At 34.3% G+C, this 19,796-nt stretch overlaps 1 protein-coding gene across 3 annotated transcripts in view; it reads left to right on the top strand.

The window, feature by feature from the left end:
• Window positions 1-19,796, top strand: part of LOC126856888 (hemicentin-1) — a 165,501-nt gene that overhangs the window by 143,059 nt on the left and 2,646 nt on the right. The window contains exons 17-21 of one of the 3 annotated variants that reach the window (XM_050605864.1): window positions 2,736-3,166; window positions 4,713-4,823; window positions 5,777-5,898; window positions 14,378-14,974; window positions 18,188-19,089. In XM_050605864.1, the coding sequence (XP_050461821.1) occupies window positions 2,736-3,166; window positions 4,713-4,823; window positions 5,777-5,898; window positions 14,378-14,974; window positions 18,188-19,087 (2,161 nt within the window). In that variant the 3' untranslated portion in view covers window positions 19,088-19,089. The remainder of the gene's footprint in view (window positions 1-2,735; window positions 3,167-4,712; window positions 4,824-5,776; window positions 5,899-14,377; window positions 14,975-18,187; window positions 19,090-19,796) is intronic. The other 2 variants (XM_050605862.1, XM_050605863.1) reach the window with 2 other exon arrangements.

The following is a 19,796-nucleotide window of genomic DNA, read 5'->3' on the forward strand; positions in this document are numbered from 1 at the left end:
ATTTTTTTATCTCCTACTCGATTATAATATTATCGATTCTTATCAAAATCGACAGCGTCATTATGCGCGAATATCTAGACATAATGCGGGAATGTCGCATATTCGGATATAAAGGGATTATTGACGCCCGTTGTACATGCCAGATTAATTGGCTACGTGAACGCAACAAACATTAAACCGCGGCACGCGTACTCTAATTTCGTATAACGAACGGGCGATAATTGTTTCATTTTCTAAATTAGCTCGCGCGCAATTTCACGGTTTACCGTGTACGCTTCTATTAATAGAGCTCTCTGGAAATGCGCAATTTCACAGATTCATGAAATCTCGTCGTTAATTTCTTTTCGAGCCGCTTATTTATTAACGATTCATGATCGAATGAGAAATACGCTCACGTATGACATCGCGATAAGTCTGTCTTGATGGATAGTCGCCGCACTCACGAGTGCATTCGCACGTGCGCGGCATCTGGAAAGGTGCGTTTGTCATCGCATGCCGCTCGCATTTGACGAATTATTTTATTTCAAACGGGCTTAAAGGTGCTGCCCGATTTAGCGGACACGAGTCATTAAATTAGCCCCGACACATACACGCGCGCGCGTCGATAATTGCCGTCCGTTCGATCCATGAGCGATGTAACGGAGGCTCTGCGACGAGACTTTAAACGAAGCGTGCAATAAAACTGCAAAGTGCTGGAAAAGCTTCAAAACATCGAGCAATGGTGTAACGAAGGACTCAACACAAAGAAAAAAAGAAACTAGGGGATAAGAAGAGAAAAGAAGAGTAAAAAAACCAAGAGAGAAGAGGAAAAGGAAAACAAGTAATATAAGGAATGAACGATAAAATGACGCAAGAAATATAAAGAAAAAGGAAGAAAAAAGTATAAAAAAGATAGAAAGATGATGACAAAGATCAATGTTGTCTGAAATGAAGGGCAAAGAAACCCCGCAGTTCATCTGTCTCTGTGTATGTGTGATGCCGGAAGGATCCGCAAACATTGGCTACGTCACTGCGACGGGAAATATACCGAATGGAAAACGTCGCAGCGTGAATCGTGCTGGAGAAATCGCAGTTTCTAGCAATGCAATCTTTTATACCGTACGTACGCTTGACGGCAATACTTGACAACGCTTTCCCGACGACCTCTATTCTCGACGATATTTTTCCGCCTTTTCCTTAAGCTTCCTTCCACGGACCTTGAAAATTTCGCGTCAACTAAAAGTTTGCATATACAGAACGATAGCCGAAATCTGGTATATAAAATCGTATGATTTTATTATTTTAGGGAAACCGTATTATTTTATTGAACCGTATTATTTTATTGAAAACACTTCGTATAAAGATGACGAGGATTAATTATAATCTTTTTGTGTAAGGATATTCCAGAAAAATATCTTTTTGTTAATATGTAATTGTTATTATTTATAAGAATATGTTATTCTCGTTTTCTCAATTCTGTTTTTTTTTTTTTTCCTTAGTTTAATATTAATCAATTTTTTAGCGTCATTCAAAATTTACTTCCAAGATTATTCTGTCTTATTCAAGAAAGAAAATTTATAATTAAATTAAAACGCATGTCGTTCTATCTACTACGCTTCTTGTACAATAACTTGCTTAGAGAATAATTATACTTTTAATTATGATCTTTACTCATTATAATAAAATGTCATTATAGTAAAATGTCTAAACTGTGTGTACACATAAAACGGAAAATATATAAGACACTAAATTTATAATTATTATTTATTATATATTTATTAAATTTATATTTTTATTTTTCGCGAACTTATGTAAGTAAACTTAATCATGAGAACATACTCAATAAAGGAGATATTAATTTATTCTCGGGATTCAGTATCGATCAAGCTTTCTATTTTTACAGTACTAAAATTTCGTTATTTCGCGAGCTGAGAAGAAAGACAAACGTGCTTGAGCCGGCGGATTTTCTGCACTGAAATTTATTTCTGTCTTTAAAGGTCCTCTGATCCTACCAAAAACACGACAATGCCACGCAACGTTCCTCATTTAGATAATGCAATTCGGGATGATATGATAACGCAAAAACATATTGTCAAGAAGCTTGCAGAAAATTTTACTTCACGAATGAATTATTTTTCCATTCCGCAAAACATATACTTGATTTATTAAAATTCGCGTGACATTTTATTTTAAATATGGAACGGTATTCTTGTCTCAAAAATAAGAAAAAAACATTTCTTATCTTGTCAAATACAGTAAGCTTGATTCTTGAGGAGAACTCCTGCAATCATCTTCCTGTCTCTTCTGTTCTCTCGCACGTTTGATTTCTCATCTTTCTCGCTCGCGCAACAATTCGGGTCAATGGGGTAATTGAGATCCTTGGGATAAATTGAACAACGCAATGAGTTTCCAATCAAGTTTCTAAATTTATTAGATGTCATTCTCTTATAAATAAATATTAAATATTAAATATTAATTCATGTTTCACTTATTTATTCATGTTAAAGCTGGTCCATTTCCAAAAACATATATAACTTTTAATATATATATATATATATATATACTTAGTACAACTTGAATTAAAATCATTGCAATGCATAAAAAATTCCTTCTTTATTTAATTCATTATTAAATAATCTAAAACGATTATTTCGATAAGTTTTCTCTAATTTTATCACCGAGACTCACTGCGTCGCGTCCCATTCATCTCGTTCATTTGGCTCAATTATCCCGTATGACCTCGATCGTTATAACAGTCCAGACGGTGGGCCACCCAGTCCTACGGTATCCTCGCACTCGGTGCAAAGCCCGGCGCAGCCGACGCCGGCACCGAGATGGCCCTTGAAGCCAGGCGTGTTGGTGCACATCAATCGAACTCACAGCCTACGATCCGGCGGCCTGAGCGTTCGCGCGAACGAATCTAATCTGCGTAACGAGTTGGGCAAACAGAGCGACGAACCGTTCAGGCAGCGATTTCTAGACGAGACGCCGCTGTCACCGATCAGCTGTAATCCGACACGCGCGGTATTTCGTCGCGGTAGGAAAGATCAGGCCGTTCAGAGGACGACCAGCATGACCAGTCTTCACGAGGACGGTATGCTCGCCCGGGCTAACAAAATAAAAGCCATGTTTGGCGTACAGCTCAAGGAACAGACCACCCTGCCCGGTATATCTCGAGAGAAGACAGGTAAGGAAGTCGCAAACTGCGATCCAACGTTAATCCGTTTACATTCGCGACCGCTTGTTCTTCGCAATCCCTTGCATCTCTATATCTGTAAGACGTCGACTTTTCGCACAATTTTTTAACTTGAGGCTTCTTAAGGCAGAATATATTTCAATATTATATTTCTAATTTCACACAAAAAATTATCCGACGCGTTTACAGCGACATAAGCTAGATACACGGCTGCGCACGGCTGTGAGGCAAATATTTGTAAATGCAAATGGTTTAAACAAATAGCTGTTCCGTACCGAAAATAAACCAAATATATCCTCTTGATCTCTCCTGCATCCGCAAGATATATGCATATTATACATACAGAGCCAGTACATATATTATTAGTTTATTTTTTTTTCTGTAAAAAAATAATGACGCGCATTGAATCTCGGAGAGCATTATCAGCTTTACGGATACATAGTACCACGTATTTCGTCGATATCTTTCAATATGGAATACTTTATATGTATATCCACACATATACAATATATATATATATATATATATACGTATAAATATATAATCCGTAATACTAGCCAGTTATCTTGCCAATATCTCACGTTATTGATTTTATGGTTCCATTCTTGGCAACTCGTTTCGCATTACTCTTTCTCCAGTTTTTTTTTTTCGATTGTCGTCACAAGTAATAATAGACTTTATCGTGTTATCTTCCATTAACTGTGACTTCTCTTTTGTAACTTTTTACGCGCTTTCATGTAGTGAAATGAAAACGTTGTCGTGTTATTAGATAGTATGTGATATGTGAAGTACGAGTTCTGTGCGTATCTCGTAGACGAGTTTGAAATCTCATTAAACACATAGCTAATATATACGACGCGTAATTAAACATCTAACTTTTCCATGCCGGCAGAAACTCCGTATTCTAGGAAAGTGTTCAATCTTGTTATCCCCAGAACGATGTTTACTTCAGAGTTTTATTGTTACACAGTACGCAAATTTTTAAAAAAATGACAATATTGGAAACCAGAAAGATCAATATCCAATGCATTAAAATTAATTAAATTATATTCATAAAATTAAATTCATTGCAATTGACGAAGAAATTAAATTTCGCCTTTTATAGAATTTTATATTAAGATAACCCATTATTATTTTCTCAATTAGCACAATTGGTAATAATACTACTTCTAATGATATTTTATACTTTTTTAAAATAGGAAATGTATAATTTAATTTGAGAGACGTGTAATTTAATTATAAGATAAAAAGTAAAGAAGTCGTAAGAATAAAAATTTCTGTATTTTTTACAATTCATAAAGTGTTACATCTCAAATTGTAAGAAAAATATAAAAACAAGTTAATTTCGAGATAATGTTATATGATTTGTTCCCCACACATAAAATATTTTTTTGTAATAATACGTTATCTTAAAATTGGAGATGAAACACCTATATCCTGTATTTATTTAATATCCGATTACGTTTGATCGAGCTATCGCATGAGAGAGGCTTTATGTGTTTGTGACATCGCTCGTTGTTGGTTGTATGTTTCTTAGCTGTGACTTACAAAAGAATCGTGCCACGGCAGCGGATTTTGCACACCATGGAGCCATCTCGCGAGCCGCATCGTGGCAATACCTCTCGTAAGCGAAAAAAGCCTGGGGCAGGTACGTACAAAATATTCCTCGTAACAACACGCATGTCTGCGATTTGATTCTTGCTCGTATAATTTGACTTAGAATCCTTGTCCAAAATTTGGACGGATTTCCTTTCCCAATTTATATGTTATTTCGCCAATACACATCGTCGAACGGAAGGAATACACATGTTAATGTGAGCACACAGATACACAGTGTGAATGCCGCAATCATTAATGCGAAATAGAGGATTATTTAGCTATAATTTAGCGATCCATACACACGCCGCACGCAAGAATTCATAGTTTTGCATTAACAGAAAATACACACAGCGATGGACCACATAAATTTCACTTATCACGATAAATTAATAATATTGTCTAATTTATACTCGAAACTATACATATAATTTTACGCATTTCTTTCGCGATATCATTTTTTTTTTTTTTATTAAAATCATATAAAATTTCTTATCGCGTATATTACAATCTCTTAAAAGAGATTTTATTATTTTGTAAAGTTATAAATAGACAAGTTATAATGACAATTATCAATGATGACACGACATTATTTTATTATGTGTTAATGTTTCGAGAAAAGACTGTAATCATAATTTAAATTATAAAATACAAATTAGATAAAAAATAGAAATATAAATTGAAAAATAGGCTCGAATCGCGGGATTGAAAAAAATATGGAAATCTTCCACAAGAAAGAAATTGCATTGATTACGCGATTGATTGCTTAGAATTTTTTTATCCCACGGTTACATCCTGAAATCCAATTCGAAATTGCAATCTGTTTCAGCCTTTTTTTTCTTGTTATGTTTTATATTCTTTATTCTGTGCAATAATAAAAGTTGGTCTTTATATTGGATTAAGTTAAAATGTGTTGGTCGATCGTGGAACGTCGAGTCTATTGCCATCGCCGACAATTTATGTCGCGACAATTTATGCAATAGCATTTTCTTTTTGCAATTGCAGATCCCAATCAAGCCGCGAATAACAATCATGTGAACAGCGTGTCGGAAGTTCTTCCCGACTCGGGGACGAAGACGTTCTACGAAAATTTACCTTTCCACGGGATTCAAGCGCCTCCTAACAAGGTTAGTATAATGATCATTGTACAGAAGAAAAAGAAAAGCGAAAAGTTTTTTGTCGGACAGCATGAGAGCTAGCATTCGACTTGCAACATGCACATTAGCGTGATTGTCAAAGAAAAAGGGAGCTAACGATGGCAAATGTATCAGGATCGCAAAGAATCAATTTGCAATGATCAAATGTTGAAGCGTTAAGAGTAAAAAATAATATCACAGAAAATAAAAAAAATATTTATCATAAAAAAAATTGAATAACTATGGCGAGAGATATGCATCTACTTAAATGGTATTTAGAATTTTTTGATTTTCGACTTGAATTTTAGCGAAAAAGCGACATAATGTTAGATGAAAATTCATACAAGATCGATCTAAGTTGATACATCGATACCCTCGTGAACATCTCTGTCAGTTAGCCGCCAAGTTTCGTGAATAGTTCGTCGATTAACGTTGCCTCCTTCTGGCCAAATATGTTCGAGAGGTGATAGGAAGTGAAATGCGGTGAAAGGCCAAGAGGGTAGATATTAGTACGACCCTTCGCGTCGCTCAACCCTCTTCGAAGGCCCGCAAGCACTTTGAAGTGCCTCACCACTTCGACATACGGTTCCTCTTACGGTATTGCTCGTGCTTTACTTTGTAAGAGCTATCTACCTACCGAGCTCGGTTACACCGAAACCTCTTTCGACCCTTCGTAAGGCTATAATGTTACTTCGCACTGACTTTCCAAATCGCTGTTTCGTAATTAAGAGACCAGTTCTAGGCTGATGGTACTCATTCGCTTTATCGAATCATCGCGCGAATGCGTTCGCGTCGTCTCCCCCGCTTCCCCACTCCTCGTCCATTTTTATCATCCACCCGTTGCGTTAAACGCGAATTATTACAGTTAATTGATTTGCCTCAAGCAAACATTAAAATAATTAATTCCGCCATTTCACAAACGACTCGCGCTTCTGTTTGAATTTGAATAATTAGCATCGAAAAAGGTCTTTCAAGTGAATTTATTACATACTTGAAGAATCGTGAAATCTTTTGAGATAACGGAACTTGTAACTATGATGAATATTAAGTGTTATACATAAAGAAATTTCAGTAAAGCATAGATAGATACAAATTTCTAGCTACCTTGTACGCTTAAACGGAAAAGAATATCATGTACAACGCGTTAGAAAGAAGAATGTTATAAGGTATCGCAATAATACATGAGGTATTATGATCTAAGTCTCCTTTGCTTTAGAAACGCGTTCGATCACGTCGATCTTTACGATGTAAATTCTGCCGTCTCTCAATCGATTCTACCATGTCGCGTTTCTCAAGCGAATAAATATATTCGGTCTCCCTTGAGTCGTCGAATATTTTACAAAAGATATTCTACTTTGTAGAGCGTCGGTTCGATTGAAGAAACGGTACAGAACTCTCTTTGAATCAGGATTTATTTTGATAGTAATGCGATTGATTCGATATCTTGATAGAAAACAATTCTTTACGATATATAATAATATTGTGTACTTATATTTTACTTACAAAATTTCTAATTTTCTATTTCTATTTAAACATAAATTACATTAAATCGAAATATTTAAATATCAAAATATTGATGGAAAGAAATAAAAGCAATTAATAATAGCGACTGACAATTTGCTATCGTTATATCTCGCGATTAAATAAATATTGTTGTTTGTCAATGATATTATTGTTGGTTGCAGAGTTGAGATTCGTAATCGCGTCGTTTTTAGCGATAATCATGCTGCTAAAATGCATGTCTAGTGAAACGTTCATTTATTTAGTACGACGTCAAAGTGTTTTATTCGGTGAGACGTGATACTCTGCATGCAGCGAACAATAACTGAGGATTAAAAGCAGATAATAATTTTCATCAAAATTTATACACACGCTTCCTCCTGAAAAATATGTCACATTGACGCGAGCAAATTTCACAAATTTTATATGATTTTTCTCTCCAACTTTCGAATCTTTTTTTAAATTAATTACTCAAATATTTATACACTTCACAAATGGCTGCTTTTATATACTGCTTGTTACGTAATCTCTCTCGTGTAATATTTATATACTAGCGATAACGTTCTATCGATTGTCTTCCAGATAATTGTAATACCGATATTTTAACAGAATTTAACAGAGTTTGATGAAATCGTGAAGATATTATTTGCAAAAAAGTAAACGCAATTGTATTAGTTTGTAACAAGTGATTGTGCTGTTAATTCTTCACAACACACATTTTTTGCAAATTGTCGAATACTTTTGTTAGGTAATACTTTTGATAGGAAATCTCGTAGCCCAATCAATGTAGTGGAAAAAAAGAACATCGTAGTGGACAGGTAATTCAGTGCTGTGCGAGTGTAACGAGCATTGCTACTCTGGCGAAAATAAATTCACTGCTCGCTTTCCTTCTTTTTTTTTCTAACTTAACTGTGCTCGAACTTTAACGTTTTTTAGAAGGACCGATTGTTGCAATGAGTTTCCAATAATTCATGTGTCTTAAAACGAAACGGCTTTATTCTTATTGAAATCGATATATTTGATTTTGTGCTGATTAACGGTCGAATGGTTTATCCGTTTGTCTCATGTTATAACAACTAAATAACAGCAAACAGAAAATAACGTTATCTATATTCTAAATTTTAAAATAAATTTAAAAATGAAATTCTCTGCGTTTTATCGCAATTTTATTTACGGATAAATAAAATTGCTGTAGATTTTTACTTTACCATTTTAATGAATAATAGAATTTATTTAGTTAAATTAGTGTGTGAGAATTTGTACAGATTGACGTATAGAATATTTGTTTAAATCAATTAAAATTTCAGCTAAAAAAAATTCAGTTTAATACATCTCCATTGTATATAAATGGCATCTATAAAAGTAATTACCTAGAAATATAATAAATTTATTTAGATATATAATTAATGAAGCAGCTTATAATAAGCTATGCATAAGATATCACAAATCCCATAAATGTTTGAAACTCTCGATAAAAGACGCTAGATTTCTGTATTGATGTAATTACGTGCTTAATTAATTAGCTTTTGTAGTAATTTCTTGATTGCAATTAACATGAATTGTTTAACGGAAAGCATCCTTGACATCGCAAAATCCAGGTAGACAAAGCTCATTTCGGCAAGTTAGCCAAGCGAGATTAGCCGAATCGGTTTACCTAATTCGCTAGTATTCACAATCCCAGCGCAATCTGAATCAATCAAGGTAATAATTCGATGAGAGGCAATAAGCACACCATGTTGCCGGTACGAGGCATTCGATAATTAGAGCCGATACCCAATGGATGATGGCCCTAACATGTCGACAATAGCTGCGATACGCGCACTATTTTTCTGGCATTGGCGCGTTGTATTCCAATTAGCTATAATTATTTCGAAAAATTGTTATCGAAGAAATTTTAGTCATTGATCTTTTTTTACCGACAAAGCGTTATTTAAATTTAAAATTTTTATCGAATAGATAAACTTTAACAAAATACAATTATATTGTTCTACTTTTTTGTTCGATCACGATTTAATAATTCGTGATAATTCATTGTAGTTATTTCTCACATAATAGGGATCAGAGGAAATTATTTTTAGGTGTAATTATTATATGAATAGTAAAAATTAGAGAAAATTATTTTTAGGAATAATTTTCACTTTGGACGACTTCCACTGATATATACAGTTATATCGCTTGTATCCTTGTGATAATTACGATCAAATTAATCTAGCGTTATGCGCTTCGTAACAACGTTTCGAGGATGTAACGTTCGCGATGTAACAATATTACGTGGTATAATAGATACCGATTGACGTAGGCATCTAAACTATTAGAGAAATTATCATGAAATAAATTTTATATTATATTATATTTAAACACAAGGTTGAAACTATAGAAAAATAAAATAAATATAATAGAATAGATTTCCGCGTTTTGGACATCATAATTTTTCGTATGTCGTATAAATATATATATATATATCCACGCATTAGATAAGTATGAATAAAGAAGGATAAGTAGATTTTTTATATTTCCGGCTTTATAATTAAAAGTCTTCAATTAAAATCTTGTGTAGCACACCACAAAATATAAAAAAAAAATTTTAATTTTTACTATTAATTTTTACGCTTCAACCAATATTGCAAAACATATCTCGATTTTTCATATAATATTTTGCAAAAATCTGATCTACAAGCCATTATATTGACATGAAAGAATTATTTAATGCTGCTAATGATTAAAACTCTGTATAAATAAAAGATTATAAAACTATAGGACTAACCGCGTGCCCTAACCGTGTGCCCTAACCGCGTGTGTCTTATCCGCGTGTCTTATTCGCGAGCCTTATTCGCGTGCCCTAATAGAATACAGGACGTTGCTTCCGTTGGGCCAGATGAACCTACCTTTCGTTGATTCTGGCCATATTCATTCTGGTTACATCTAACCAGAGATCTCTATCGAAGATCAGTGAAGGAAAAAAATTCCTTTCGTTGCCGGCTAATTATTATTGCCGGTGCAATTTTATTATGATACGCTACGCGTATCCTATATTATCGCCAAATTATCCACACGGCACAGAAAAAAATGTGTTTGATTTATTTTATATAATTTTTAAATTTTATTAACTTGGCATTAGATTAATTAGAGATGGATGGGCTATGAAAAATGTGACAAAATTGGCGCAACGTGAAAATAATTATTTAAATAAAATTGAAAAAAATATTTTATATTTCTTTAAAATTTTTAATTTATATTTTAAATTATATTTCTAATACGTTTTAATGCATGTTCAAAAAGTCTACTCAAAAAATTATTTAATTTAATCCATATATTCTAGCCCATCCATTTTGAGGCAACGGATTTATCTACATTTGCATCCACATTTTCTACGAATCCGTCACTTCAAAATAAAATAAAATTTATCACTCACCGGCACTGATGCGCAACAGCGGAGATTTGGTCTTGAGGCTACGTTGTCTGCAACACACAAATATAAAACTCAAATTATAGCAACGCTTAAAATAATTAATATTTCAAAAAAATTATTATTGTACGCATCGATTTTCATATCCGATGCGTATAATAATAAAAAGGTACATAAATATGAAATAATTTTATAAATTCTAAAAAAGAAAACTATTTTTTTTAATAAAAACTTCTATAGTATGAATTTTAAATTATTCAAATAATGATCGAATCAAATTAATGCATGTACAGGATTTATAATAATTTATATAAAAATAATAATACTCACCCTTGGGTTGCTCCGCCGGTGCAGGATGCCTCTCCTAGGCCTCCTCCTCCTCTCAGATTGATTCACACGCGCGATTACTTTAAACGGCACTCCCGCATTTTTATTAAAAAATACTTCCGCACTTGTACGCGCGATACTTTGAACGACACTCCCGCACTTTCGAATTTTGGCACGATCGAATCCCGTTACAAAATTATATACGTATAAGGTAAAATTAAATTTGAGAATAAATTATCTATATTGAATCCCACTTTCCTCTCGATTAAAAGAGATACGATGTAGATATGTTTTGAAAAAACAAATGATATACACGTTACATTATACGATAATTTAGATTGGATCTGTCTACATTATTGAAGAAACAAAAAAAGAACGAACAATGTATATATTTTGAAATTAATATAGATGGCAAATAGAAATAAATTATTTACCACACATATCTCTGGTCCATCCATCGTCGGATATTTTTTAGAACCTCTTTTTCTTCTCTTATTCATCTCTTGTCGTTTTCTCTTAAAAATTCACATTCACTCGAAAAAAAAAACAGTTTAATTACGATTAATCGAATATACGACGATCGCGGCATACTTTGCATCGGCACTCCCAATCGCGGGACAATCATACGAGCCACACAATTCATTATATCGTAAGAGAAAAACTCGAAAAATATTATTTGTTCGACATTTACACGACGCCAAAATCATGTCCCATTCGTTATAGCAATGCTATCTCTATTGCTGAATTATTTTGTTTTATTTTTTATTTTCAAAAGTTAATTAGTTGTTAATTGTAATAATCGTGACAAATTATATTTTAATATTTGTCGCTATCGCATTTAGAAAAGAAATTCGACGGAACGTGTCGCACCACGACTTTATTGCTCGAGCGTTGCTGTACGAATGATAACAAGGCTATAAAGCGTCAACAACAGCGCGCTAATGTTTACATCGCCAAGGCCGAATACAATGTTATTACTTTCGCAGCCGAAAATATGTTGCGTATATACGGTGTCGAATATTAAATAATATAAGTATTTTAAATTATAGATTAATTATTTAATAAACGGAACTTATTATTATGTTAATCATTATTTAAATCTGCGATTTGACTATTTTACGCGTCCGAATCATATTTAAATTGTCGAAAAATCAAACGATTAATTATCGAATGAAATATAATTAAACATCAAATATTTTTAAAGAAATAATTATTGTTTATAAAGAGAGAAAGAGAGAGAGAGAGAGAGAAAGATCGCGATAGAACAATAATTTACAATTTTCATTCTAATCACTTTGATTCTTGATTAAAACATTACGCAAAATACGCGCGTCGAAATTTATTCTTTATGATATAATTACGTATTATTCAAAATTTAAAGTGTGTGATAGATAATTAATTATTTATCAAATTATTTCCCGATATTTGACGCGATCGCGTTGAGTACAAAAATTTGATGCAGTGTCTCGCGTTCTGCTTCCTTACTGTTCGAGTGTCGCGGTGAGAATAATAAAGCCGTAAGCCATAACACGTTAACAATAGCGCGCTAATGTTGACGTCACCAAGGCCGTATACCATTATGTTATGCTTTGATAAATTCGAATTTGCCGAAATATTTTCCGCACTATGACGCATATACAAACGGAATATTAAATTATACATGTATTTTTAATTATCAATTATTAAATTAACAATTAATATATTACGGAGTTTATCATTAATTATTCAGACCTGCGATTCAACTATTTTATTGCGCGATCCGAATCATATTTAAACCATCGAAAAGTTAAACGATAAAGCATTGGATAAACTATATTCAATTTTAAATATTTTTAAAGAAATAATTGTTACTTACAATTAGAGAAAAAGACAGAAGGGAAAGAGGGAGGAGGGAAAGAAGAAGATAGGAAGATGTTAAGGAATTAAACGGAATAATAAATTATAAGAATTTTAAATTATAGATAAATTATTAATGATTAATATATCAGGGAGCGTATCATTAATTATTCGGATCTATGTTTTCACTATTTTATTGCGTGTTCTCAATTCGAATTATGTTTAAATCATCGAAAAGTCGAACGATAAAGCATCGGACAAAATATATTTAATTTTAAATATTTTTAAAGAAATAACTGTTATTTAGAGAGAAAGAAACAGAGGGACGAGGAGAAAAAGAGAGGAGGGAGGAGATAGATAGATAGATAGATAGATAGATATAGAGAGAGATATAATTAATTATTAATTATATCAAATTATTTTATGATCCTTGTCGCGATCGCGTTTAGCGATCTGGATAGCACACCACGATATAAAAGAAACTTTTAACATTTTTATGCTCCACTAAATGAATATTGCAAAAGATACTGTGATATTTTTATTATTTTTGTCTATTATTATTTATAAAAACTAAATTTTGTAATATTTTATATAACACACACACACATTTACACACGCGTATAATATTCTAATAATGTGCAGCCCTCATTGAAATATCTATTTTTAAAAAAAGCATATTAAATCGATACTGGCAATATTGTTATCTCTTTTTCGTGATTGGTTATCTCGACGATGCACTGAACATTATTTTATATCAATAAAAGCTTGTCATAACTGAGCGACACATTTAATAGTTTAAATATTAAGTGGATGTGTAATTTTTATTTAATTTATTTTGAAAAAATCGAAAATAGAATTAATATATAAATAATTATATACACATGCACATAAAATAAATGGCGCGTTTATAGTATTCTAGTTTTATTTTATAAAATTATTATATATAATAATTATCTCTAATATAATTTTATTTTATTTATTTCTAATAGTTTGAAATGTCTATGTCAATCGGTATATCTATCATATACCATATAATATTGTTACACCGCTAACGTTACATCCTGGAAACGTCGTTATCAAGCGCATAACGTTAAATTGACCGTAATCATCACAAGGATAGAAGCGACATAATTATATCAGTGGTAGTCGTTCAAAATGCCAATAGCAACTCAGAGATTGATATAGATTGCCTACTTATGTCCTACGGCGAGGAATGCCGTTTCGGCCAATCTACGAAGCTGAGACTTCGCGTCGCTAATCAAGTCATCGCGAAACGTCATTAGCCTCGAATCCCCCGTCATCGGACGTTATCGGATAATCGAGCGTTAATCAGCAAACCGAACCGAGATATCGAGCCGAAGGATGTATATGCGAATGGCCGCTGGCTGCGTTTTGTTTTAGTTGGTTACTCCTAAGTTTGCCCGAGTTTCGGCTTTGCATGGCACGTTGCATCATTCCTTCACGACCTCGCCGTGCTCCTCGCGGCCACCCAGCCGAGCTGTCAGCCTCTGCGACGGTAGTTCCGGCTACGAATCGACCATGAGCCACCTGGGACCTCACTACAATGTTTACAACGTGCCCAGGGGCAACGGTTCGCCGGTGCTCAAGTATAACACCCTGAAGCCGCGAAGACGCAAGCAGAAGCACTCGCAGCAATTTTATTCTCTACGATTGTGCCGCCGGCACGAGAACATCCGCAAGAAATACGAGTTGTACGCGATACCGATCTATAGGACGTGTCCGCACAGAAGCGACAGCACAGCCACGATCGCGACGATTGTCCGATCGATGGAGGACACACCGTCCCTGACATTGAGTCAGGGATCGATCAACCTGATGAGCCGATCGGCGCCGTCGACGCCGATACCACCGTCACCGACGACGCCGCCAATACCAGCGCCGAGGACGTCCAGGAAGATCGATCCGTCCAAACACACCTATCAAAATCTCCCTCTCCCCGTTTTTCCGCCGAGAAACGCTTCGTTGCCTAAGCTTAAGGTTTGTCAATTATTCATAATCTACGATAAGAAATCCCCGCATTTGATGACGTTACTCGCGGACATTGTCGCGAGTCAGCTTTTCTCCATCAATCCTGTCACGATCGACTCGTATTGTCGAATGACTATTCACGGATGTAAAAATGTCGATATCGTGATCATTACGATGATTTTTATGTTACAATTTTAAAATGTATTTTTCAACTATAAAATTTACAAAATCTTAAATATTGTTAAATAAATATTTTTTCGCGATTTACGTTTTTACAGCCAAGAATATTTGTACCGGCATGTATTTGATAGAATTGAGAAGAAATACACACGTATACATATATACGTGAGGGTGTGTGTATTGGATTTAATATTTCCGGAAACTTTTTAGTTGTTTATATATATATATATATACAAGACTCTTTCAGAGAATGCTGTTCTTTTATCAAATATTTCAATGCTTCTCGAAATCACAAAATAACGACTTTATATTAGAATTTATTTAAAGAGTAAAATAATTAAAAAGAATATGTATTTGTGATTAAATTAGAAATTATTATTAAAATCCGTTTTGTCTAAAATGTAAATTATTTTGTGTCCCAAGGTATATTAAAATTTTGATTTAATTTATACTTTCTAGTCTTTGTCATATAAATTGATCGAGTAATTATCGAGTTGTTATTAATGGCATGTAGACCATAACTTCTCCTAGTTTAATCACTATTTTACCAAATATTTGTCATTAATATACAAATTGAAACAATGTGAAACAAAACATTTCATTATAATGAATAATGACTTGCATTAATTATAAACAGAACACGATGAAATTCAACTAAAGACCACGTTAACTACGTGGAACAATTGGATACAAAAGGCATCCATAATCAATCATATATAATTAGCATAATTAGTTTTCTTTAAAAGGATATTAGTTTATTGAAACTCACTCATTTTTTAGTAAAATTTTAAATACAATTTTTTCTGTTTTTTACGTATATATATTATGACTTTAATAATCTTGATAAATAATTTTATTCGACAAAACAATTTTGTGTTATTAAAAAGAAACTTGTAGGCATTTTGTATTATATAATATAACCATTTGTTGCATTACAGATTTTAATTTGCTATAATAGTAATCGAGCTAGTCTGTGATAGAAAGCATTCCTTGGAATAGATGTATTTGCATTATCGTAGTAGTAATAACAGTAATAAACATGTTGGTGCCTCAAATGGCTCCCTCGATGTCACTTATCGTTAGATCTAAAAGTTCCTTAATGGCATTCATCATCGTATCTATATAGCAATTTTCTCGTAGAACGCGCTATAGATCATCTATCACGCTAACATCATCGCGTCATTAAATCGATTCTTGAAACCGGAGACTTTTGTAATTTTCTTAATCAAACTGTATGTAATCACGAAAGTTATTACAAGCGACAATGTCCAGCGAGAGGTCAATCTCCGTTTCCCCTATAAGCACCGAGTAACATTAGCGTCTCGCGCCTACTGCATGTGTACGATTTACGTGTCCGTAATAGATATAAAACAGCAGCTTCTCGAGCAAGTAGGAGGTAGAGTTGCTGGAAGCCGAGTTATAATCGGAAATCATATTTTCCCTGCTAAGCTGGATCCGGGCATCTATGTAGCGACCGCCCTTGTGCATGTTGGCCGCGTGTCAAGTAAGTTTTCACTGTCACACACGCTTAACCAATGACTCGAGCTCTTTATTGTTTCGAAACACGGACGTGCCTGAGATATTATCTCGAAGATTTTTTTTTTCTTGCAGTCGCAACTCTTTTCTCCAGCGTATATTTGTTCGTTTCATCACGACGAAAATATCTTTCCTCATTTATCGATCAATAACATAAACTACATTTATTGCACATTTTATGTGATGTCGCTATATCAGATATAGGCCAATGAACACTTTAAACGGAGGATTGTAAAAGAAAATTGATGTAAATCCTTTGTGTGTCTTGAAATATAAATGTTGTTAAAATATAAAAATTTGTTTTTACATTTCAAAATATACTTAATATGTTATACTCTTTTAAACGGAATCAGAATATTTGAAAAGCAGTAAATAGCCATATTAATGATCTCAATAATAAAAATAGCGTTGCAAATCTATTGATTATAAAATGATTATAAAATCTCACAAAAAAAATCTAGTGGTAGTAGCTATTTCAATCAGTAATATTTTAAAATTTTATGTATAATATATTATAATGTTATATATGTATGACATATATAACATATATGTATGAATTTATAATAATATATTTTATTAAAGAAATATGTATGTAAGTTCTTTTAACCAAAAGTTTTGTTCATTTTTTGTGAGTTTATCACATCTTAAAATGAAAAACAGAAACGATAATATATATAGAAGGTTGTAAATATATAATTTTGAATTTGAATACTAGTTATATGTGTTTCATCCCAAATATATAAAAGCTTCTTCCAAAAATTAATCTAAATTAAAGAGAAAAAGCTTTAAAAGTTTGCAAATATATGATTTATTATTCATTTTTCAATAAAATCTTACAAGACATAATGAGTGAAATACAAGACAGAAAGACAAAGTGTAAGTGTGTTTTTATTGAAGATCAATGAAATATTCACTGATCGTCAATGAAATTTTGTGTTACCGCTTTAATCAGTATTTTTATTAATTCAATTTAAGAGAATAGCAACAACCTAAATAACCTAATAATATCTCAGATCAATAAGAGATTTTACAGAATTATATAGAGTGCGATGAAGCTATACGTGCTCCTTTTCACTATTTATCGTTCCAATAACACAATAAGAATTGTATGTGAATCAATGGCGAGTGTTTGCACATCAAATTGTGAAATCCCATACACTTACTGATTTCAAGCTCTTTCTTTTCAATTTAAAAAAAATCAATAAGATATTATAATCATAAATATACTTAAATTATGATTATAAATGTATATAATTATAATTATATAAATTTGTACATATATATTTATATTGAAAGCAATATCCAAAAAGTCTACGTATCTCATAAAAAATGTGATCATTATATATATTCATAAATGCACCCTCTTCCTAAAATTGCATAACCGACATAATGTCTCAGCCGTCCAATTTGTTCACGCACACTTTTTTTCTCTCGAATCTACATCGCGTTAACATCGCTCGCATCCCCGTTTCGCCTGGTCCCAACTACTAACCATGCCTGTTGCAGACCGACAGCCTATACAACTACAAAGAACATTACCAGCAACAGCATCGGCAGGAGATGCAGCAGTACAGCTACCCCTTACCGAGCAACAGTTCGAATCAACTAACACTGCCACTAACGCGCAACCTCTATCATCCCTCGATAGTTAGTCCCTTGCAAACCTCCCTCGTCCACACTAACAACAGCCGGCCGTCCACCCTGGTGCATCACGAGACCGCCGCCACGACCGGCAATCACTTGCCCGCGGTGCATCGGGATGAGGAACAGCAGCAGCAGCAGCAGCAGCAGCAGCAGCAGCAGCAGCAGCAGCAGCAGCAGCAACAGCAGCAGCAGCAAAATTACGGCAATCACAACGCGAGACAGTCGTCGTCGCGTCGGCACGCGTCGACGAATCGGCGAAACGAGCGTAATCGGAAGTACCGGAAGCACGAGCGACCGTCGGGCGATCGGAACAAGTCGAAGCAGAGCCGACAGAGAGGAGACCCTCCGCCGCGACGTAACGACGCTACCTTCAACGGTGTCTCGCCCCCCGATTGCGAGACCAGCTTCCACCAGATCCCGGATCTGGACGCGTCCGAGACCACCATGTACAAGATCTCGTATCCGCATTATTACGAGGACGACATGGACGCGGAGTGTTCCACCGATTATCACCGACCCAATTCGGCGGTGACGCGTCAGCAGCAGCAGCAACAGCCACCGTCGTGGGATCGCCAATCGAATCGTTGCGTCGCCAATAATACGTCGCAATTTCCAGCGGACGACGCGAAAAATCGCAGCAAAATGTCGAAGACGAGGCTGTCGACGGGCAACCTCGGCGACGTTCGTGCACCCTCCGCGCCCACGATAATGCAGTACGCCGAGCTTCACTTCCGGGATGTCGGTCAGGAGATCGATGTCTAAAGGTTAGTGACCCCGCGGCAATCCAGCTGCTGCGACGCAGCAACTTCCCTCCCTATCTATCTGCGGGGAACGCACGGCGCGGGTGATACGCATTTTTTTCCGAGGAGAATTTGCCGTGGCAATTTGTGTGTTTTAAGACTCCCAGGCACTGCTACGTCTTTAGAGGTAACGCACCCATGCGTATGAAACACATTCTTTAAGATGTTCTCTACGTACGTCATTTTCAAAGGTAGGGCAAATTAATTCTCTCTTTTTTTTTTCTTCTGCTTACTCTGTGTGTCTTTCTAATGCTAATCTTTAAATCTTTCTAATTGCTATCTTTTCGCCTTGTATAGTCTTCAGCTTTACCGTTGCTTATGTTTATTTGCGTTTGTTCGATTTTCAAGAATGATTGTACAGATATTTTCTCTTCTTGCATTTTTTAATTAACAATATTAATTATGGTGGCATATCTATTTTGATCGAGCTTCCACAAGGTTGTAAGAAAATAATTCTGATACCATGGAAAAATTGCATATTTTCTTCCATGTAATTTTATATTTTAATTTCTCTCTCATTGATAGCTAGCTAATAATCATATAACATCAATATTAAAATATTACCAGCTCTGAACACTTTTTTCGAGAAAAAAAAAATACGTTATTACATTCGATGATACGCGCAACGTGATTCAATGTTTCGAAACGAAATCGTCGACACAATATTACAT

Source organism: Cataglyphis hispanica, chromosome 20 (assembly GCF_021464435.1).
Source record: "Cataglyphis hispanica isolate Lineage 1 chromosome 20, ULB_Chis1_1.0, whole genome shotgun sequence".
Taxonomy (NCBI): Eukaryota; Metazoa; Arthropoda; class Insecta; order Hymenoptera; family Formicidae; genus Cataglyphis; species Cataglyphis hispanica.